The 24,758-nt window shown below is 36.8% G+C and overlaps 1 protein-coding gene across 6 annotated transcripts in view; it reads left to right on the forward strand.

The window, feature by feature from the left end:
* The window catches only part of SBF2 (SET binding factor 2), a 489,641-nt gene that overhangs the window by 219,531 nt on the left and 245,352 nt on the right, over nt 1–24,758 (forward strand). For all 6 annotated transcript variants that reach the window (XM_061147798.1, XM_061147803.1, XM_061147799.1 and 3 more), the window contains 3 exons: nt 14,259–14,381; nt 15,807–15,917; nt 17,654–17,759. In XM_061147798.1, coding sequence (XP_061003781.1) covers nt 14,259–14,381; nt 15,807–15,917; nt 17,654–17,759 — 340 coding nt within the window. The remainder of the gene's footprint in view (nt 1–14,258; nt 14,382–15,806; nt 15,918–17,653; nt 17,760–24,758) is intronic.

The raw sequence follows: 24,758 nt of genomic DNA on the forward strand, positions 1-24,758 counted from the left end.
AGGGTCAACTATTTTTTAAATTAAGAATTATCTGTATAGTCAAGTCTATAGTTTTTCCAGTAGTCATGTACAGATGTGAGAATTGGACCATAAAGAAGTCTGAGTGCTTTCGAACTGAAGTGTTGGAAAAGACTCTTGAGAGTTCCTTGGACAGCAAGGAGATCAAACCAGTCAATCCTGAAGGAAATCAACCCTGAATATTCATTGGAATGTGGATGGTGAGGCTGAAGCTCCAGTACTTTGGCCACCTGATGCAAAGAGCTGACTCATTGGAAAAGATCCTGATGCTGGAGAAGATTAAAGGCAGGCGGAAAAGTGGTCAACAGAGGATGAGATTGTTGGATGGCATCATTGACTCAATGGACATAAGGTCTAGCAAACTCCAGGAGATAGTGAAGGAAAGGGAGGCCTGGCATACTGCAGTCCATAGGGTCACAAAGAGTCAGACATGACTGAGCAACTAAACAGCAACAGCAGCAACATGTTGTCAGTGCAGACAGGAGACTTAAATGTCTGTGATTCTAATCCTTTCTGTCCCAGATAGTATTTGAGTGGGTGTTGCCAACAGTTAGCTAATTCAGTTCCCATTTTGATCAGTTCATTCTGATGAGGAAGAATGTTCTCTAGTTGAGAGCCTCACTGTCTCTTTCAAGGGACCTTTCATTTCTCTGTTGATCTTTTGAATATAAGTTAGTTCTGAGAATGCAATATTTTCTTTTATTTCCATATTCCTGAGGGATCCTCTGTACAACTTCCTAGAATTATCTAATAAAACTGATTATTTTTGTTCTTCTTCCTCTCTCCATTATTATCAACCCCTTTCACCTTGAATTAACTCACAGACAGGTAATACATTAAGACAGTGTAACAGGATTCCAGTTCAAGATGGCAGGCAACCCACTCCTGTGGACAAACTGAATCCTTGGCTACACACAGAGCAGTTTCTGCTGAAAGAAATCCAGAAACTAGCTGAGCAATTCCTGTATATCAGGCTAATGAGAATATACCCACACTGAAGTGAGTAAAAAAGGCTGAGAGGCAGTCTCACATAAACCCCATCCCTGGCACAGAGACATGCAATCGGGAAGGAACTTGCAACTCCAAGCTCCTCCCCTGACGTGCTGAGTTTGGACCCAACATTTACCTCCCATTTTTTTAGACTTCCATCTGAGGTATGGACCCCAAAAACACCAGCTCTGGAAGACAGTGGGGCTTTTTGTTCATGAGACCCACCAGAGTATAACAAACAGTTATTAATGGGTTTTCAAGGATTTGCTGAGGCTCAGCATAGAGGAAACAAAGAGAAACTCATCTCTCAGTCTTTGCTTGAAAAAATCCTGTGTGCATACTTTAAAAGCTACTGCTTGAGGGTCAGGACTTACGAGATAACATCAAGCAAACCAACATTTGCATTATATAGGGATCCTAGGAGAAGAAAGAGTGAAAGGGGAAGAAGGCTTATAAGAAGAAATAATGGGTGAGAACTTTCCTAACCTGTGGAAAGAAACAGACATTCAGATCTAGAAGCCCAGAGATTTTCAAATACAGTAAATCCAAAGAGACCCAACACCAAGGTACATTATAATTAGTGTCAAAGACAAAGAAAGAATCTTAAAAGCAGCAAGAGAAAAATAACTTGTTCATAAAAGGGAACCCCGATAAGAAGATGAACAGATTTCTTCAGCAGAAACTTTGCAGACCAGAGAGAAGTGGTGAGATTTATTTAAATTCCTGAGAAAAAAACCTGCCAACCAAGAAGATTTCACCTGGCAAGTTGTCCTTAAGAATTGAAGGAAAGAGTTTTGCAGACTAGCAAAAGCTAAAGAAACTAATCACCGCTAAACTGGCCTTGTAGGAAAGGTTAAAGGAATTTCTTTAATCTGAAATGAAAAGGTGCTAATTAGTAATAGGAAAACATGTGAAAGTATAAATCTCACTTGTAATGGTAAATGTTATATGTAGTAAAATAAAGATGAAGAATTATGAAACTTCAAGGAAACAACTAACAAAAGGACAGTAGTAAATACATAATAATCAATAATTACTTTAAATGTAAAATGACTAAATTTTCCAATTCAAAGATGTAGAGTAGCTGAATGAATTTTAGGGAACACACACACACACACACACACACACACACACACACACACACACACACACACACACACACACAAAACAGACCGACCTGAAACAAAACTCACTTCACTTTTAAAGACATACATTGCTTGAAAATGAAGGGGAGAAAAAGATACCTCATGCAAATGGAAGTCAAAAGAAAGCTGGGGTAGCTGTACTTAATATAAGAAAAAAATGACTTTGAACAAAAACTGTAACAAGAGACAAGAAAGGTCATTGTATAATGATAAAAATAGCTCATCAGGAGAGATAATATTTGTAAATATTTATGTATCTGTTGATATTATTAGAGCGCCTAAATGAATAAAGCAAATCTGAAGATAAAAATTGATGACAATACAATAGTAATAGAAGATTTAAGTACCCCATATTCAACAGTGGAGAGATCACTCAAACAGAAGATCAATAAGGAAAACTGGACTTGAAACAGTGTGTTAGACGAGAGGCACTCAACAGACATTATGTGTGTGTTCAGTCACTCAGTCATGTCTGATTCTTTGCAACCCCATGAACTATATTCCACCAGGCTTCTCTGCCTATGGAGTTTTCTGGGCAAGAATACTGGAGCAAGTGGCCGTATCCTACTCCAGGGATTTTCCCCACCCAGGGACCGAACCCTCAGCTCTCATGCCTCCTGCATTGGTGGCAGATTCTTTACCACTGCGCCACCTGGGAAGCACCAACAGACATATGGAGAACCTTTCATACAGTAGCAGCTGAATACACATACTTCTCAAGCATACATGGAACATTCTCTAGGATAGATAATGTGGTAGACCACAAATCAAGTCAATACGTTTAAGATTAAAATCATATTAAGCTTCTTTTCCAACCACAGAAGTGTAGAATTAGAAGTCAGTTACAAGAAGAGGACTGGAAAATTTACAGCTATGTGGAGGTTAAATAATACAATACTGAATGGGTCAAAGAATACACTCAAGAAGGATTTAAAAAACCTTGAGACAAATGAAAATGAAGAGACAACATACCAAAATTTATTGACTAAACCAAAAGGGGGAAAATTTACAGTGATTATAGTAATTAACACCTACATTAAGAAAAGAGCAAAACCTCAAATAAGCAAATTAAGTTTATACTGTAAGGAGCTAGAAGACAATGAAACTAAGCCCGAATTAATAGAATGAAGGAAATAACAAAGATCAGAGTGGAAATAAATGAAACAGTAAGCTCTTAAAAAAAGTAAACACTTGGGGATAAACTCCTTAACAAAGGTCTTGCCAGTGACTTGGATTTTTTTGTTGTTGCTTAGCAGAAGTAAGTAATCATTGGGGAAATGGAAATCAATAACATAATGAAAATCACCTCATACATAATAAAATATCTCCTAACACTGCCAGCTGTTAGAATGGCAGTTATCAGAAAGATAAGAGACAACAAGTCTCTACAAGACTGTAGATAAAAGGGAACCCTATTGAACTGTGGCTGGAAATGTGAATTGGTGGGAAATACTATGGAAAATGATAATGGAAATTCCTCAAAAAATTAAAAATAGAACTGCCTTATAATCCAGCAATACCATTTCTGAGTATGTATCCAAAGGAAATGAAAATAGGGTATGGAAGAGATTATCTGCATTCTCATGTTCATTGCAGCATTATTCACAATAGCCAAGATACAGCAACAAGCTGAGAGTCCATCAACAGTTGAATGGTTTAAGATGTTTCTTTATTTTCATAAATATTAATTATCTTTAATAGACCCCTCTCTCCTTCCCCTGCTCCACTCCATCTTTCTCCTTAGACACACAGACACAACACACATTTTTCTGAACTATTTGAGACAAATTAGTGCATTTCATTTCTCTTTGCCCTAAAGGCTTCAGTGTGTATTTCATGAGTTAGTTTTTTTTTTCTTACATAAACATAGTATGGTTATCAGTATCAGAAAACTGACATCGGTAACACACCTTTATCTCCTCTACCATCTATATTCAGTTTTGTCATTTGACTTAGCGTTCTTTATGCCCTTCCCACTGTCTTTTTCCATCCTCCAGGATAGGATGTAGTTTAAAAAAATCATCTATTGCATTTAATTATCATTTCTTTTTTGTCTGTTTTCATCTGAAATAGTTGCTCAGTCTTTGACATTTTCAAATAATGCAGGTCCGAATGCCTCTTTTGAATAGAACTCTTAATATTTTTTGTTTTTCTGATATCTCTCACTTTAGACTCAGGTTATCCATCAGTAGTTGGAATACTACCAGCATTTGAAATACCAAGTGTATATCCTTCTAAGGACACGTATCTGGAAGTACACAATGTGTGTCTGCTATCAGCCTGCCCTACTGATGTTCTTTTTGAGTAACTGGTCTGGTGATTGTCAGATATCTCCATTGTATACTTGCTTGTTTTTGTTTCCTTTTTCCTTGCAACTAATAAGCTGTGTGTGGTAAGATACTTTAAGACTGTAAATATTCTGTAATTCATTAATTATCCCTCTACCCTCCCACCAGATTTAGCATTTAGTGATGATTCTTGTCTATGCCAATTCTTAGTATGATGGTTGCAAAGTGACTATTTTTTTCCAACTGTGCACACCCTCTACCTGTACCTTGACCAGTCAGCAGTTGACATTTTACCTTTTCTGTCTTGTCTGTCTATGTGAGCTATAGTCTCATGTGTTCTAGTTTCTTTTTTCTTCAATAGTATATAATTAATGGTTTTCACTGTTGTAATGCACAGGTTGTCTAAGATTTGACCAGTGATTACCGCATCAGAATGGTTCCTGTGTTCTCTTGTCAAAACCCCATCACAGTTTTTTTTAAAGCATTTTTAAACTTTGTCATAACAAGGTGATCCAGGATCACCTTTTTCCTTCCCTGCTCCAGTCTTTAAATCAGCCAATACTTCAAGGAGCCCTGGCTCATTTGAGTAATAAATAATATTAAAAACCAAGATCAGTGTTCTCATATATTTAGAATTAAATTATTTTTCTTTTTAGCTCAGATATTTTCCTGTTTGCCACTTTAACTGGACCAAAGCATTGTAATTTATTTAGTATTCACAATTACCTTACAGAAAGTTAGAGTCTGCTTCTTTTGAGTTTAAGTTATAAGATTTCTAGCTCCTATATAAGTTCACCAAGGTAGTAGATGCTAGCCAGAATTATATAACAGCTTTTCTGTGTGAAGAATAGAGAGATAATATCTTTTGGAATTGGTCCAAAAAATGGTAAAAACAATGAAGTAATATTTGAAAAAGATAATATTAAAGTCCAGATGATGTTCCTTTCTGGGTCATCATTAATGTTGTTCCCATTTTTTATGTGAACAGTTAACTATGTCCTTTTTAAAAAATGTGTTTTTCTTTTATTTTTGGATCATATCATCAATTCAAAAATAGATCTTTTAATTCTCATTTGGTGTGAATTACTTCATACCAAATATACTATGACACATTATTTGGAAGTCTAAAGAAGAGGAACTTAGGGACACAAACCATCCAAAGTATAATTGTGCAACTTTAAAATTTTGGCTCTTATCTTTCTAAGTTACAGTAACACTGTCAAAAAACACAAGCAAAAGTTTGGCATTAAATTTTTGATAACATATTCCCAGAATTATTCAGTTAGGCAATGTGATTATAACATTTTTTAAGTAATCAGTAAAGTATGATAGATGTGAGGTGCTTTATTATATGACTTACCCTAAAAAAATGATGGACCTGTCTACATTTTTTGAACTTCCCTGGTGGCACTAATAAAGAACCCGCCTGCCAATGCAAGAGATTTAAGAGACATGGGTTTGATCCCTGGATCGGGAAGATCCCCTGAAGATGAAAATGGCAACCCACTCCAGTATTCTTGCCTGGAGAATCCCATGGACAGAGGAGTCGTGGGCTACAGTCTATAGGGTTGCATAGAATTGTATGTGACTGAAGAAACTTAGGATGTGTATCATTTTAGAATATTTTAATGAGTCTGTAAATGTATTTATGAACCAATAATAATGCAGTTCAAAGTAAAGACATTTTGGTATGTTAGCAACCAAGTGTGATCAAAGGAGCAAAATGAATGAATGTACTTTAGAATAACGTTGACACATAGGAGATGCATAATGAAGATTTTATTTTCTTTGTTTTTTAGATGGGAATTTTTTAAAAAATACAAAATTTAAGTGAGTAGTATATAAACCCCATTACATATGACCCAGCTTTAAAAATTATCAGAATTTTGTCAGTCTTTTAAAATTTAAATACTTTTTTTTTAAATAGGGAGAGACATTTTAAAGCAAACCCCAGACACCATAATTTACTTGCAGATATCTTAGTGTGTGCATGCTGCGTGCCTGCTTAGTCCCTCAGTTATGTCTCACTCTTTGAGACCCCATGGACTGTAACCTGCCATGATCCTCTGTCCATGGGTTTTCCAGGCAAGAATACTGGAGTGGGTAGCCCTTCCCTTCTCCAGGGGATCTTCCCAACCCAGAGATCAAACCTGGGTCTCCTGCATTAGCAGGTGGATTCTTCACCATCTGAACCACCAGGGAAGCCCCAAATATTTTAGTATATATCTCTAACTGGTAAAGATTTTTTTTACATTACCAGTCTGCCATTATAATACTTAAAAAATTAATTACAATGAATAATCCCTTAATATTATCTAATATCCAACTTACATATTTCTAAATTTAAAAATTTGTCTCGAAAATGTCTTGACTTATTCAGGCAAATTCTGCATATTATATTTGGTTGACATTTCTGCTGTTTTTTCTGTAACAGGCCCTCTTTTGAGGGCAATACAGAAATTGGGTCATTTGTCCTATGGAAAGTTCTGTATTCTGGATTGGGCTGATTAATTCTCTATATTATTTTCACCTCTATTCTCCATTATATCTCTATTCTCCATAGTTTCCATAAAGTAATATTTAGATCTAAAGGCTTAATTGGATTCACATTCAATTTTTAAAGCAGAACCACTTCAAAAATTGTACTGTACTTCCTATTGCGTCTCATCAAGATAAACTTAACTTCTGGTTGTTCTACTTTTAGTATTGTTAAGATTGATTTGTGGGTTTGGGGTGGTGCCAGCCTTCACTTAGTTTGGGAAGTGAATAGTTCAATAGTTGGGATCTATTGATAATCTTTGCCTAAATACATTATTTAAGTAGGAATTGTAAAAAGTAAATTCTTCCTTCTATTATTCTTTCTGTGCTTATTAACTAAAGCTCAGTTATTAAATAGAACTTTCACTGACTACAGTTAGATCGGTAATACTGGAGTGGGTAGCCTTTCCCTTCTCCAGGGGATCTTCCCAACCCAGGGATCAAACCCAGGTCTCCTGCAAGGCAGGCGGATTCTTTACCAGCTGAGCCACAAGGGAAGCCCAAGAATACTGGAGTGGGTAGCGTATCTCTTCTCCAGTGGATCTTCCCGACTCAGGAATCCAACCAGGGTCTCCTGCATGGAGGCGGATTCTTTACCAGCTGAGCTATCAGGGAAGCCCTTTAGCCATCTTTAGAAGTGACCAATTAAAAATTATAAACTTATCGATTTTTGTGTGTTTAAATCAGTCAATCATGATTTTTATTTATTTTGATTCTGTTAGTCTTTGACAGACTGTTTACTTTTTTACTAAGATGAATAGGCTAATTTTGTACATTTTTGTGACTCAAAATTAGAATGTCATTTCTCCAGGGAGTTCTGGTTTCCTTTACTGGAAAATAATTCTTGATTGTATAAATGAATTATTTACACTCTTATGATGCTTAGCATGGTGTCTGGCATATATAATATATGTTACAGTTATTATTTTCTTTTATATTCTCGTATTGATTAGCTTAAAACTGCATGATCTCTGGGCTTCCCAGTTTGCGCTAGTGGTAAAGAACCCATCTGCCAATGCAGGACACCTAAGAGATGTGGGTTCGATCCCTGGGTAGTAAAGATCCCCTGGAAGAGGAAATGGCAACCCACTCTAGTACTCTTGCCTGGAGAATCCCTTGGACAGAGGAGCCTACAATCTATAGGGTCACAAAGAGTTGGACATAACTGATCCCTGCATCAGCAATATCAGTTTCACTAGGTAACTTGTTAGAAATGTAAATTCTTGGATTCTATCTCAGACCTACTGAATCAGAAATTTTAGGGGTGGGACTCAAAAATCAGTTTTAGCAAGCCCTCAGTGATCCTGTTGTGTACTAAAGTTACAGAACCATTGGTCTAGTGTAGAAGTTCCTAACTCGTGGTGAGAATGGGCCACAGGCATGCTGAATATTTTCTTGGGGTAACTGTAAAGTGCCCTAGCTTCCAGCAACATTATCTATCTTCTAATCTTTTCAAAGCTCACTTTACTTTATGAAATGTGAGATTTAATGAAACAGGTATAAAATATAATAATATATTTATGAAATAAGCATTGTATTAACTTAGCCTTCTTAGGATGTAGAACATAGGAATATATACATATTTCACTTTCATACATTTTCTATCCTAGAACAGCTTGTGACAGCCTTTTTCAGCATATGTTTCATAGGGCACTAGGTCCTCTAGATGCTTTTAATAAAGAGGGTTTCATTGGTCCAGTAAGTTGGAGAAATAGTTCATGTCTTCTTTGCTTGACATTGCACAAACGAGATTTGCCTATCAAAGTCTGAAAATTCCTGCAGTAAGGAAATCTTTTTAACTTGGCTTTAATTTATTGTTTCCAAAATTTTTGATTAGGAGACCTTTTTACCTAAGCAATATCTGTTAGCCTCCAGGAGAAGACACTGGAAAATGCTGCCTTCTAAGTATATATGTTCAAAAAATTTAAGGATTGTGTGCCTCTTAAAAGTAGGGAGCTTTCTGGATGAATATATAATAGCCCTGCAAATGAATTTGCCCTACTTTTGGAATAGTGGCGAGTCCAGAAGCTATTGAAGGGGAAAATATCAAGGTATTTTCTTTGCTAGAGGTAAACTGCATTCTGAACTGAAGACTAGTGGCGCAGTTGTCTGAAGCTTTGAAATCCTAAAATGTGTTTGTCTCATGTAGTCATTATTTTTCAGACCAATGCAACAATAAATTAGATTTTGTCATATAGACGTGTCAACATAATTAAGGGACTATGAGGCAAGCAAATGAAGTTTTCAGGGGGTAATTGTAGACCTTACAGAATTTTGCAACTACTCAGACTCCTTTATTTCCAATTTTGGAAGATCTTAAAGTCCTCAAATTGCTTAGCTGAGGCAACTCTATATAATGGTATACTGTAATAAATTGATTTTCAAAAAGGAAATGTAAAACTGGACATTTTTTACTTGCATAATTCCTTTCATAATTTTTTTTAAAAAATTCAATTGGCGAATAATTGCTTTAACAATATTTTTAGTTTTCTGCCATATAACAATGTGAATGAGCCTTAAATATACATATGTCCCTCTCTTTTGAACTCCCTCCCACCCTCCACCCCATCACCCCATCCCTCTCCACTAAGTTGTTACAGAGCACTGGGTTGAGCTCCCTGTGTTATATAGCAACTTCCCACTTCACATGTTAATGTATATGTTTCAGTGTTACTCTCACAATTCATCCCACCCACTCCTCCATCCTCCTTTTAAAAGTGAGTGTGTAAAGAAATTTTGTAGGGAGAATTAGTAGGATTTCCCTGGTGACTCAGACAGTAAAGAATCTGCCTGCAGTGCCGGAGACCTGGGTTCAGTCCCTGGGTCGGGAAGCTGTCGTGGAGAAGGGAAAGACAGCCGCTTCAGTATTCTTGCCTGGAGAGTTTCATGGACAAAGGAGCCTGGTAAGCTTCAGTCCATGGGGTCGTAAAGAGTTGGACATGACTGAGAGGACTGAGTGACTAACACACACACACAGTATGAAACAGTGTTGCTGAAAATGAGCTTAGCACAGATGATATTGGATGCAGTTAGTCTTTTCAGAATAGAAGAGACAGGAGTCAAGCATCAGGAGTATAGCAGAGATGAGAATGAAGTATTCTACCTGGGTGATAGGATAAGCTTCTTACAGATTGTGCCTATCTGCTATATGTAGTCATTCCATAAAATCAGTATTCTAATAATTTTTAGCATTTTTGCCTGAGGATATTTGAAATGCAGTAGTACTTTTAGGAAGGCAGTGGCACCCCACTCCAGTACTCTTGCCTGGAAAATCCCATGGTTGGAGGAGCCTGGTAGGCTGCAGTCCATGGGGTCACAAAGAATCGGACACTACTGAGCAACTTCACTTTCACTTTTCACTTTCATGCATTGGAGAAGGAAATGGCAAGCCACTCCAGTGTTCTTGCCTGGAGAATCCCAGGGACGGCGGAGCCTGGTGGGCTGCCGTCTATGGCGTCGCACAGAGTCAGACACGACTGAAGTGACTTAGCAGCAGCAGCAGTACTTTTAGGGCAGATTGCAATGGTGGGTACTAATTTATCCCATATTATTGAAGCATGAAGAGTTTGAGAGCTACATAGAATGTAAACTACATAGAAGCTAGGAATGCCACTAGTAGATGTGGTCCATAGTAATAATAGGTAGGAAAAAATACCAGTAAGTGGGCAAGTTTTGGCACATGCTTACACTACATATGAGATAAAATCACCTTATATGTTAATGTGAGGCAGTTCAGTAAACAGAATTTAAGGTAAATTTGTATCTATTGCTGATGTGCTCAGTCGTGACCAACTCTTTGTGACCCCATGGGCTGTAGCCTGCCAGGGTCCTCTGTCCATGGAACTTTCCAGGTAAGAATACTGGAGTGGGTTGCCATTTCCTTCTCCATGTATCTTTATTGGGACCTACTAAAACCAAGGAATAATCTTAGCTTGGAAAAAGGCTTGTAAGTTTTGTTCAAATGAGATAAAATATGTGAAAATGCTTTATACTATAAAATGTTAAATTTCCAACCATTATTATAATGTCTATTACATTTGTATCCTGTGTTTTTAATTTCCTGCCTATTATGTTTCTCACATCTTTTCAATATGTGAAAATCTGTCATTGTAAAACACATAACAGAGTTAGTATCACTACATAATTATTACACAAAATATATTCTAACAGCTATAAAAAAATAGCACTATTCTTTTACATGATAAATTACTTATTGAAAAAGTTAACAAAAACCACAACACTACTGTCTACTGAAATAAGACTTGTTATAAACAACAATTTGAAAAAAAATCACAGCAGTGCATTTTGCTTTGAAAAAAGGAATATGAATTTTCTCTAAACTTGGGACATTGTATTCTTATAGAAGAGCTGTTGGAATGAAGAATAGCAGCATCTTATGATTTATAGCACATTTACAAAGTAAAGGTCAAAATCTATAATAAAAAGTGATGTAAAGAAAATGGAGTTGTTTTTATTTAGTATTGATTCATATTATGTCAGACCTTTTTTCTTTCTTGTTAATAATTATTCCACTTAGTGAATATTTACTTAAAGGAAATGACCAATGCATTCTATTTTATGTTTAGGTTAACATAGGTTAATGGTCATTTATATGAAATGGCTATGTACTTACTCAAGCTGACTTCTAATGGTACTCTAGGGCATGTATCACAATCTCATAAAAATGTGGATAACTTTATCTCTTTCAGGAATTTCAGTCATTTTTTTGTCATGCAAGGACAAAATTTGTTAGTAATCCATAAAAATATGATTCATTAAGTGTGGAAATCTTTGGTAAATTCATTTTCATCACATTTTTATTATTTCTAAGAATTCCAGAACCACCCAACCTAATTTTAGCTTTTGCTTTGTAACAAATGAAAATCTTTCAAGGGCATATGGATCTTATCATACATAATAAAAAGTAAACAGATATTTCCCTTTGGATATGTACATTCCATAGACATCTAATACTTGGTCATATTTCACTGTATAGAACCTATACGGGCTCCAAAGAAGATAGAAAATATTAATACAGTTCTTGGCCTCCTTGAGTAGGGGTGAAAAACTTCCCTTGGTAAAATAAGAAAATTTTTAATTTTATGTAAGAAAATTCATTCCTGCATGAATACAGTGAATAAATATTATATAAATATCAACTATGTGCCCACCTCTTGTTTTAGAAACTGGGAAATCACCAGTGAACAAAAACAGAAATCCTGGTCTTCATGGAGCACATTCTAGTTGAGGCAAAAACCAGAAAACAATATAAGTGAAATGTTGGATGGTAACACGTGCCATGGAGAAAAATAAAATAAGCAACGGGGACATAGGTGGGGTGAGGATATTGCAGTTTCAAGTAGGGTACCAGCAAAGCCTTAATAGAGCAGAAGTTTGCTTGAATGGGAGGATGAGGGAGATGAGGGAATTGTTTCTGTTCCAGGCAAAGGAATAATAAAGTGTTTGAGACCCTTACCTGGGAACATGTCCAGCACGTTTGAGGAGCAGCAAGGAAGCAAAGTAGGGCTAAAGAGGAATGGAGGAGACTAAAGGGAGCTGATAAAATAACCCAGAAAAGTTACGATAGTAGCTCACAGTCCTGTGGTAGCAGTGGAGGATGGTGAGAAATCGGGATTGCTGCCAAGGTTATGAAAGAGGGAGGAATCAGTATTTTTGATTTGCTAAATGGGAGGATAGAATTTCCTTTAACTGAGATAAGAGATTACTGCAGGAGGAGTGGAGTTTGGGAAAAACGATTGGAGCTATATTTTTGTCATATTGGAGATACCTATTTGTCATCTAAGTGGAGAGGTCAAGCAGGCAGTTGAATCGGCATTTTGTGGCATTTAGGGAAGAAGCTTGGCAGGAGAAATAAGTATGAGCAGGTATGTGCAATGTTGATGAACACTGCTAAGAATTAACAGTTGGAGAAAAAAATCAGTGAAAGAAAGCCTTCGAGAAGCAAGATAAATTCTAAGCTCCTGGACCTTTGATTAGTGGAAAGGAAAGAGAAAAGGATTCTAGTTAGGGAAAATGTCCTAGCATCTTAGAATATCATTTGGAAATAAATTTGAATATTTTTCTATCTTGGTTTTTTCTTTTCTCTTGAAACTTTTATAATGCATCATATAGTGTTATGGAGCAGTAGGTGCACAGGAAATATGTGTTGCTTATAAATGAGAATAATGTTTTTCTTTTTATATATTTATTTTATTTTTGGTTGCACTGGGTATTTGTTGCTGTGCACAGGCTTTCTCCAGTTGCAGAGAGTGGGAGCTACTCTCCAGTTGCGGTGCACAGGCATCAATCCTTCTCGTTGCGGTAGCGTCTCTTGTGGAGCATGGGCTCTAGGGCATGCAGGCCTCAGTAGTTGCAGCTCATGGGCTCCAGAGTGCAGACTAAGTCGTCAGTGGGGCATGGGCGTAGTCGCTCTGCAGCCTTGTGAGATCTTCCCGAGCCAGGGATGGAACCAGTGTACCCTGCACCGCAAGGTGGATTCTTAGCCACCAGAACATTAGGGAAGCCCCAGAATAATACTTTCCAAGTTTATTACATTAACCAGTATGTAATCACTCAATATTTAGGGTTTTTAAAAAAATTCTAGATATTTTTATTGTGCTCATAAAATATGCATGACATAAGCTTTACACTTCAACTATTTTTAATTTTACAGCTCAGTGACAACTAGGTACATTCTGAAACTTAGTTATGTGTATAAAAATATCCTCTGTTTTTAAAAAAAATCAACATTGTTTCTCCTGAGAAAAAAGAATTTAAAGCTGTTTGGACTTTACTTCTAAGAGCATTCTGCAAGATAATCCTAAATGATTATCTCTTTTGTTTGAAAGACTGGGAGAAGTCCAAAAAACAAAAATGAAAAGTAGTGTCTTACTTCTAAAACAGATTTCTTGTCTTAAAAACTGAATTTCCATTAAGTGTCATTTGTATTTGTCTAGTCAGTGATGAATTGTGTTTTATTTACCTTCTAATACTGGTACCTCACATAGAAACCAAATGTTCAAATAAAATTGTGCTGTAAATCTGGAGCTTAAGGATTTTCAGAAATGAAATGAGTATGCCCTGCTTCCTAGTTTCTTTGCCTACTTGCTTCTTAGATTCCTCTCAAAGTATGTTCTTTGTTTTTAGTTTGAGTTTTGTAAATGATATTTTGTAATTAATTATGGATTTTATAAATTACATGGAAGTATGTGATATGTCTACATTTTGTGAGTTATAAACCTAGGAAATTGTCTGTTGATTACAGTGTCTTCTTTTTTAGGGAACAAAGAAGGAAGAGACTGAAGGTGAAGTGGAAGTGTCTGGTTTAATTCAGCCTGCAGAAGTGTTTGCTCCCAAAAGCCTGGTGTTGGTATCCAGATTAGATTATCCAGAAATTTTTAGGGTAAAGACCTCATAGTTGTTGTTATTGATTTGTATCATTGTATACATCTATTCTGAGTGAACCATGGTGACAAGTTTTTTTGTACCTAAAATATCTTTAAATTGATTGGGAATTCATCAATAAAATAAAATTGCTGTGAATAGAAGAAATGAATTTCATGTTGGATGAAATAAACACTTGAATAAGTTAGTATAACTATTTAAACTTCTAAGGATGTTTAAAAATCCTTATATTTAAGGATGTTTATTTTACAATAGGTCCCATCTTTACTGACTACAAAATTTATGAATCCTAAAGAAATCATTTGATTACTTGTATCAAGTTTAAAATGCATTAGTAATGTAACAACTTAGTGTGTTTTTACTGATATTTTTAGGAGTCCAGATGAAAGGAAATAGGATGAGTATTTGTGATTTCAAATAGTTGTGATCATAGCTACCAACATAGCTTTAAAATAGTTTACTTCCAGATATTTTACTTTTTAGATAGTTAGAATTTTCAAATATAGAAAAAAATTTACTGTAGTTATAAATACATTTGAAAGGGAAGAGGGCTTATTTTTCTTACTTCATTTGCTATCTTTAATATTAGTTATGTTGACCATTGTCAAGAAATCACAGATCTTCTTTAGAAAGTATAAACTATACCTTAAAATCTCTCAAGGATTTGAGAAATTAATGCATAATTTCTGGAAAACTTTTTTGTATAGTTGAGATTATATATATTCTTAGTGTCAAGATTTCAATGACAATTGATAACTCCTAACAGTGTTCTTCCCTGGAGAATCCCAGGGACAGAGAAGCCTGGTGGACTGCTGTCTGTGGGGTCGCACAATGTTGGATACGACTGAAGCGACTTAGCAGCAGCAGCAGCAACAGATACTAATTTTTTAATTATAAATTTTAATAAACTGGAAGATTCATATGATTCCATTTTCTCCTCCATTTTACCACCTACTTTCTGAGCTTAAATTGTTAATCATATATTCTCTATTTCGCTATTCTTTATAATAATTCACATAAGTTAAATTTTTCTGTAAAATAAATCTTCTGAATTACTGAGAATCACAAAATAAGGTAAAGTTTCTAAATTTTTATCTTGAAAATTGGAGTTTTGCAAAATAAGTTGAGACAAAAAGAGTTTTAAGTCTTACAAATTTGCTGGAGTGGTTATCTGAACACAAACACCTGTTTTACAAATTATGTATTTCTGTTTTTTATAAACTCATCTTAGAAGCTCATTTAGAGCTTCTGGTTCTGGAGGAAAATTTAATAAACTTAATAACATTTGCTGCTTAAAATTTATTCCATGGTCATTGTAGAATATACTACGTTCAAAGAGAAACTTTCCCTGGAGCAGATGTCACAATTTATTTTTAGTGCTTGCTTTTTCCATGAAATAACTACATGCATCTTTTGTTTTCAGGCTTGTCTGGGTTTGATCTACACTGTATATGTGGACAGTCTGAATGTCTCCTTGGAAAGTCTCATTGCAAACTTGTGTGCGTGTCTTGTCCCAGCGGCTGGAGGGTCTCAGGTAAACAGAATGAGAAAGAAGATGAAGAGGGCCTGCTTCTCTTCTCCTCTCCTCCAGTTAATTTAATTTATGAAGAAAAGGAAAAAAAACGAATTCTTTAAATATTTTCTTTTTAAAGTGGGTCTTAGGGGACTTCCCTGGCGGTCCAGTGGTTAAGACTCCGCCCTTCCAATGCAGGGGGGCGAGAGTTCAGTCCTTGGGAGGAAAAAAAAAAAGTCTTAGTTTAGTTAAGCATTGTCCCTGTGGTCTTCCTTTTAGAAACACAAGATTCCATTCTTTTCTTAGGTCATGGGGTTAATTTTAACACAGGGTTCACCTTTCACATAGCATAGTTAGAAGTTATATTCTGTGTAACTTGAAATCTAGCTTGCATTTTCTTAGGAATGCACTTTTTAAAATTGAACTTCAAATGTGTTCTTTATACCATGTTTATTCCTCTATATGATTACACCTCATTTTATTAAAATTTTTTTCAGTGATAAAAATTCAGAGATAACATTAAGAAAACTGTCAGTATAATTTTTTGTAACATTGTAACTGCCCCTGGATAGATTAATTCATTTCTTCATTTCCTTGGATAAAATCAGTTATATGTGGTCCTTAAAACCATTTTGTATGTTGTGTGTAATGTTTAGTAGAATAGCTTATACTTAAGCTTCAGAAGAAGAGGGCTTATTTTTCTCATCTCAGTTCTCTACCTTTAATAATAATAATAATTATGATATTGACCATTGTTGAAAATCACAGATCTTTGAAAAGTATAATCTGTACCTTAAAGAATTTCGTTATACATAGATTGAGCCCATTAAACTCTTATACTGAAATAAAGCTTTCTCAAAGTGACATGTCTTTCATCTCTGTGTCTTGAAATTTTTATCTTCTTCTCTGAAGTAGAAAAATGAGAACCTCAGCTTGTATGACTAAATGTTCCTAGGTAACTTAAAAAAAACTACTTAAGTCCTAAAATTGATTAGTTGACCATTTATTATGCTTATTCTTACGTAATATTGAGGGAAAGAACAGCCCTCTTAAAATTACATTTTTTAAACTCTGATAGATAAAAAAAAGAGATGTTACTTATGGTAAAATTGACATCTTTTTTCCTTGCCCTTTGCCTTTTTAACTATCTACTATCTTTCCTAGTGTCTTTTGGTTACTCTTAAGTTTATTTTCCTTCTGCACTCTCCTCCCTTATTCTCCTGTTTGTACTCCAAGAGCAGAATATGAAATGTGAGTTTAGTCACAATTGAACCTAAACTGTAAAGCAGATGAATTATTTTATGAGCCTTTATTATGATGAAATTTTTGTTGACATGATTTTATGTATTTTCTAATTTAAAAAGGATTTTTATTGTGACTATTAGAAGTTTTTAAATTATATGTTTCATATTACTATATTTCTTTTATTTTTCCAGTTTTATTGACATATAACTGGCATATAAATGTTAGCTTTAACATTTTATTATTTTTTAGTTACATGTTACTGTCAGTGATTTGTGTGTTTCATTATTACTAAATTTTCACCTTCCAACTATTGAATTTTCTTGTATCATATTCATTTGGGCACAAAGTAACTTGAATGTTTTGAGCTGCCTGCCTTATTGCCCTTCACAATTGGGTCTTATATGACCATCATCTGCTCTAAATTTGAACTTCAAAGGGATTTTTTTTATCTTGAGAAAATGTGTGAAAAGAAATCATTTGTTGTGTGTTTGTGTTTTCCTCCCGTTCTGCAGAAGCTGTTTTCCTTGGGTGCAGGAGACAGACAACTGATCCAGACTCCCTTGCATGATAGTCTTCCTGTCACAGGAACTAGTGTGGCTCTCCTGTTCCAGCAGTTGGGTATGTCTTGTTCTCCATTTTTCAGTGTTCTTCTAAAAGCTTCTGAAAAGATTAATTTTTAAGCCCGTATCACCTGACATGAACCAGGACAATAAAAAAGTAAACCATTAAATAACTTATATATAAAATATTTAATTACATGGGTTCTAATCTCAACTAGTATTCATTGTTTTTAACCCAGGCTCCTTTTGCTCTAGTCATTTAGGCTTTTAGAAAGTAAACATATTTTCTCTGTGCTGTAAAAGATGAATAGGTGGTATGTTTTGTTTTTCCTTAGAAGATAAAATGAAAAGAATCCCTTCCTTTTCATTTCACCACCTGTAACAGGACTTCATCTCTAATTTTCTAGCAATGTCTCGGGTGAAGAATTATAGGGAAGACACGAGAAAGTGCCCTCTGTACATTGGACAGCTCATACTTCATTAAAGGAGTAATGTAACTTACAGCATGTTTCAGATCAGCGCTGCCAGGGATTGTCACTTACTTTATCTCTTACTTGTCTTATATATGTACCTATGTAAGAGTTTCTCACTCCCTTAGATTATGTCTTTCACATTGTTCTCCATCTGTGTCTTTTTATAGTTGAGTTGAAACCGTCCCTTTCCTGCAGGCTCATCTCTACTTCTCCATGGAATTCTTAATTCATTACATAAAAATTCTACCTTTTTATTTCCCCCCTATCTCATGTTGAATTTTACTCCCTGCTCAACTCTGAAAAACATCACTTCTTTTCCTTTAATGGCCCCGTCCTTATTCTTCTTTGTGATGTCAATCAGTGAAATTTAGAGAGCCTCAGAAGAGTTTAATGGGCTTCCCTCGTAGCTCAGTTGGTAAGGAATCAGCCTGCAATGTAGGAGACCTTGGTTCAATTCCTGGGTCAGGAAGATCCTCTGGAGAAGGAAATGGCAACCCACTCCAGTATTCTTGACTGTAGAATCCCATGGACAGAGAAGCCTTGCAGGCTACAGTCCATGAGGTCTCCAGAGTTGGACACGACTCAGTGACTAAATAACCACACATAGAGTTTCTAGTATCCTAATAAAGATGAATGATGGCATCAATCCCAAAGTAGTAGTTCTCTACTATATTTGCCTCCCCATAGGAGTTTAAACTGTTAAAAATTACGTATTCCTTTTCTTCCTCCCTGAAAGCTTCTGCTCATTGAATCATCTTAACCAAGTTCAAATTAATTTAATTAAAACTGTTTTGTTTAATGTGTGAAATAGGCATTGACTCCTTGGTGGCACTTATTTCTGTAAAGAATATCTTTTTGATTAAAACCTTCCTCCACAATGTTTTGGATGTAATTTTAGGGGTTCATGAACTCCCTACAGCCTGTGCATGGTCCCTACTAATCACTGACTTAATTGATTTTAGCTAAGCACTATTCACATGATCTTTTTCATTTAGGAGGGCTTGTATGCCTGTACCTGGGTCAGCGGTGGTCTGCCACAGGAACAGGAGCTCTGGGTGCAGCAGACTTGGATATGGCATGAGCCCTCTTGGAGGAGGTTACCATTAACCACACCATAGAGCTGCCAGAACTTGCACTGGACCCTTGGAGAGCAAACAGAACCTTGTGCACCAGGACCCAGGAGAAAGGAGCAGTGACCCCACAAGAGACTGTCCCAGACTTGCATGTGGGTGTCCAGGAGTCTCCAGCAGAGCCATGGGTTGGCGGTGGCCTGCTACAGGGTTGGGGGCACTGAGTGTAGCAGTACATGCATGGGATCTTTGGAGGGAGGTCACCATTATCTTCGTTACCTCCACCATAGTTAGGCCCCAGGTAAACAGCAGGAAGGGAACACAGCTCCACCCATCAACAGAAAATTGGATTAAAGATTTACTGAGCATGGCCCCACCCATCAGAACAAGACCCAGTGCCTCAGTCAGTCTATCCCGTCAAGAAGCTTCCATAAGCTTCTTAACCTTCTCCATCAGAGGGTAGACACCCTGAAAACCACAATCACAGAAAACTAACCAATCTAATCACATGGACCACAGCCGTGTATAACTCAATGAAACTATAAGCCATGCCATGTAGGGCCACCCAGGACAGATGGGTCATGATGGAGAGTTCTGACAACAGGGGTCCACTGGAGAAGGGAATGGCAAGCAACTTCAGTATTCTTGCCTTGAGAACCCCATGAACAGTATGAAAAGGCAAAAAGATAAGGCACTGAAAGATGAACTCCCCAGGTCGGTAGGTGCCTATTATGCTACTGGAGATCAGTGGAGAAACAACTCCAGAAAGAATGAAGAGATGGAGCCAAAGCAAAAACAGCACCCAGCTGTGGATGTGACTGGTGATGGAAGCAAGGTCTGATGCTGTAAAGAGCAATATTGCATAGGAACCTGGAATGTTAGGTCCATGAATCAAGGCAAATTAGAAGTGATCAAACAGGAGATGGCAAAAGTGAACATTGACATTTTAGGAATTAGCGAACTAAAATGGACTGAAATGGATGAATTTAACTCAGATGACCATTATATCTACTACTGTGGGCAAGAATCCCTTAGAAGAAATAGAGTAGCCATCATAGTCAACAAAAGAGTCCGGAATGCAGTACTTGGGTGCAATTTCAAAAACGACAGAATGAGGTCTGTTCATTTCCAAAGCAAACCATTCAATATCACGGTAATCCAAGTCTATGCCCCGACCAGCAATGCTGAAGATGTTGAACGTTTCTATGAAGACCTACAAGACCTTCTAGAACAAACACCCAAAAAAGATGTCCTTTTCATTATAGGCGACTGGAATGCAAAAGTAGGAAGTCAAGAAACACCTGGAGTAACAGGCAAATTTGGCCTTGGAGTACAGAATGAAGCAGGGCAAAGGCTAATAGAGTTTTGCCAAGAGAACGCACTGGTCATAGCAAACACCCTCTTCCAACAACAGAAGAGAAGATTCTACACATGGACATCACCAGGTGGTCAACACCGAAATCAGATTGATTTTATTCCTGTAGCCAAAGATGGAAAAGCTCTATACAGCAGTTTTTGTTCCAAAAACAAGACCAAGAGCTGACCGTGGCTCAGATCATAAACTCTTTATTGCCAAATTCAGACTTAAATTGAAGAAAGTAGGGAAAACCAGTAGACCGTTCAGGTATGACCTAAATCAAATCCCTAACAATTATACAGTGGAAGTGAGTAATAGATTTAAGGGACTAGATCTGATAGATAGAGTGCCTGATGAACTATGGACGGAGGTTCATGACATTGTACAGGAGACGGGGAACAAGACTATCCCCAAGAAAAAGAAATGCAAAAAAGCAAAATGGCTGCCTGAGGAGGCCTTACAAATAGCTGTAAAAGAAGAGAAGCAAAAAGCAAAGCAGAAAAGGAAAGATACACCCATTTGAATGCAAAGTTCCAAAGAACAGCAAAGAAAGATAAGAAAGACTTCCTCAGTGATCAGTGCAAAGAAATAGAGGAAAACAATAGAATGGGAAAGACTAGAGATCTCTTCAAGCAAATTAGAGATACCAAGGGAACATTTCATGCAAAGACGGGCACAATGAACGACAGAAATGGTGTGGACCTGACAGAAGCAGAAGATATTAAGAAGAGGTGGCAAGAATACACAGAAGAACTGTACAAAAAAGATCTTCATGACACAGATAATCACGATGGTATGATCACTCACCTAGAGCCAGACATGCTGGAATGTGAAGTCACGTGGGCCTTAGGAAGTATCACTACAAACAAAGCTAGTGGAGGTGATGGAATTCCAGTGAGCTATTTAAAATCCTAAAAGATGATGCTGTGAAAGTGCTGTACTCCACATGCCAGCAAATTTGGAAAACTCAGCATTGGCCACAGGACTGGAAAAGGTCAGTTTTCATTCCAATCCCAAAGAAAGGCAATGCCAAAGGATGCTCAAACTACTGCACAATTGCACTCATCTCACACGCTAATAAAGTAATGCTCAAAATTCTCCAAGCCAGGATTCAACAGTACATGAACTGTGAAATTCCAGATATTCAAGCTGGATTTAGAAAAGGCAGAGGAACCAGAGATCAAATTGCCAACATCTGCTGGATCATCGAAAAAACAAGAGAGTTCCAGAAAAATATCTATTTCTGCTTTATTGACTATGCCAAAGCCTCTGACTGTGTGGATCACAATAAACTGTGGAAAATTCTGAAAGAGATGGGCATACCAGACCACCTGACCTGCTTCTTGAGAAACCTGTATGCAGGTCAGGAAGCAAGAGTTAGAACTGGACATGGATCAACAGACTGGTTCCAAATAGGAAAAGGAGTACATCAAGGCTGTATATTGTCACCCTGCTTATTTAACTTATATGCAGAGTACATCATGAGAAATGCTGGGCTGCATGAAACACAAGCTGGAATCAAGATTGTCAGGAGAAATATCAATAACCTCAGATATGCAGATGACACCACCCTTATGGCAGAAAGTGAAGAACTAAAGAGCCTCTTGATGAAAGTGAAAGAGTAGGGTGAAAAAGTTGACTTAAAAGCTCAACATTCAGAAACAAAGATCATGGCATCCGTTCCCATCACTTCATGGCAAATAGATGGGGAAACAGTGACAGACTTTATTTTTGGGGGCTCCAAAATCACTGCAGATGGTGACTGCAGCCATGAAATTAAAAGACACTTGCTCCTTGGAAGAAAAGCTATGACCAACCTAGACAGCATACTAAAAAGCAGAGACATTACTTTGTCAACAAACGTCCATCTAGTCAAAGCTATAGTTTTTCCAGTAGTCATGTATGGATGTGAGAGTTGGACTATAAAGAAAGCTGAGCACTGAAGAATTGATGCTTTTGAACTGTGGTGTTGGAGAAGATTCTTGAGAGTCCCTTGGACTGCAAGGAGATCCACCCAGTCCATCCTAAAGGAAATCAGTCCTGAATGTTCATTGGAAGGACTGATGTTGAAGCTGCAACTCCCAATACTTTGGCCGCCTGATGCGAAGAGCTGACTCATTTGAAAAGACCCTGATGCTGGGAAAGATTGAAGGGGACAACAGAGAATGAGACAGTTGGATGGTATCACCAACTCGATGGGCATGAGTTTGAGTCAGCTCCGGGAGTTGGTGATGGACAGGGAAGCCTGGCATGCTGTAGTCCGTGGGGTCTTAAAGAGTCAGACACAACTGGGCGATGGAACTGAACTGAACTGAACTAACCTTGCCAAACACTGCCTGTATTTTGCCCAAGAGATTAAGTCTGATTCTGATCCCAGTAAATATAGAAGATGGGGAACACATTGGATCCAGAGACTGCAGTTGTCAAAATCCAGGCTCTCGGAAACTGTTGGTCAAATGTCACAAATTCTTAAACAAATAAATTATATGGAGGAGGAACCTCCAGATTAAAAATGTTTTGAGGGTCTTCCCTGGCAGTCCCGTGGTTAAGACGGCATACTTCCTCTGCAGGGAATGAAGATTCTATCCCTGGTCAGGGAACCAACATCCAGCATGCCACATGGCTTGGGCAAAAAATAAGTAAGAGATTTAAACAGATTCCATTTTTAACAGAGTGAAATTATACTGTAGTGTCTAGGGATGCACTTTTTGGTGATAAAAAAAATGTCTGTAGGAAAAAGCAGGAAAATGCTTAATAGAAGAAAGGCAGCATATTGATTACTTATGGCAGTGGAGAGGTTGTCATGATTAGAGGCGCATGCAAGGTGCCTCTAGGGCTGCTGGCAAAGTCCTCCCTTGACCTTGGTAGTGTTTGTAAGATAGTTCATTGAAATATACTTTTGATTTGTATTCTTTTCTGTATTTGTGCTTTATCTTAGTAATATTTAAAAAACTTGTGCAACTATTTAACTCTTCATATGTACACTTTTTTTTTTTTTTTTTTAATAAAAGTTCAGTGCTTGAACAAAGTAAGAGATTTTATCCTCAGGTAACAAAAAGGCAGCAGAGGACTGATATGTTAATTCCCAAATGTCTTCAGGAAAGACATGTTTTTCCCGTATTTATTAATAGGGCGTTTTCACTTTCTTGACTGGGGAGCTTCAAGAACTGCCTTGTCTTCTTATCCTGTGCATCCTCTATATCTGGCATAGTGCCTTGGGCACAGAAGGCACCCGTGCTTACTGAATAAATTACTGCACCAGCCATGAAGGTGGCAGTCATATCTCCTAGGAGAGTTCTGTATATGGATGAAGTCCGCAGAACAGATGATGATCAGCCATTTGAATATCAGATTTCATTATTTTACTCTCTAGTATTTTGAGCTTAATTATCTTTTGCTTACATATTCAAAATTTACTTTTTTAGCATCTTTCTTTTAGCTTATTCTTTATAAGGAAAAGATAAGAAAGGAAAGGAGAAAGAAAGATGCCTCTCAAACAGCATTGTATGCAGTTGTAGTTGCCAAAGCATGTGGTACTGATAATTCTGTCTGCAGTCATGTTTTTATCACTGGTCATTTTGGTTAGAGTGTTGTTGAAGGCCAATATTAGACCATTATCACAGTTCACTACCTGTGTTGGGGATGCGGTAGTGGTGGTAGATTTTACAAAGCACAGACAGGAAGCAGATAAAACTCTAAGATACTTTTGTAGCCTTGACTAGTTTTCCTGTGAAAGGCCTAAATGTAATGATAGCATTTCCTTGGTTCTTCTTTCCAAGGGTTGTTATGATAATGAATTTGTTTTCCACAGTTTCAGAGCAGTGTTTGCCTGAAGTAGTTATGTGGACTTTTGCCATTACCCACCTCATTCCTTAAAATTTTCTGTTAACCAGCTTCATCTCCAACTTAACATCTATTTTATTCATTTGTATCTTTTTGTAGTCTATGTGAATTGCTTTTTATTTACCTAAGTTTTGTGTTTTGTGTAGAAAATTGTAATTTTTCATGTTAATAAGATTGTATTCACAGGAACTGGTTTTTATAGCCCCTCTGTTTTTTTTAATCCATAGCTCAGATATCCCTCCTTTATCCAGATAATTTTGTGAAATTCTCTTGACATCTTTTGAGATATATGTTCACCTATAATTTGGTTTCTA

Source organism: Dama dama, chromosome 1 (genome assembly GCF_033118175.1).
Source record: "Dama dama isolate Ldn47 chromosome 1, ASM3311817v1, whole genome shotgun sequence".
Classification (NCBI taxonomy): Eukaryota; Metazoa; Chordata; class Mammalia; order Artiodactyla; family Cervidae; genus Dama; species Dama dama.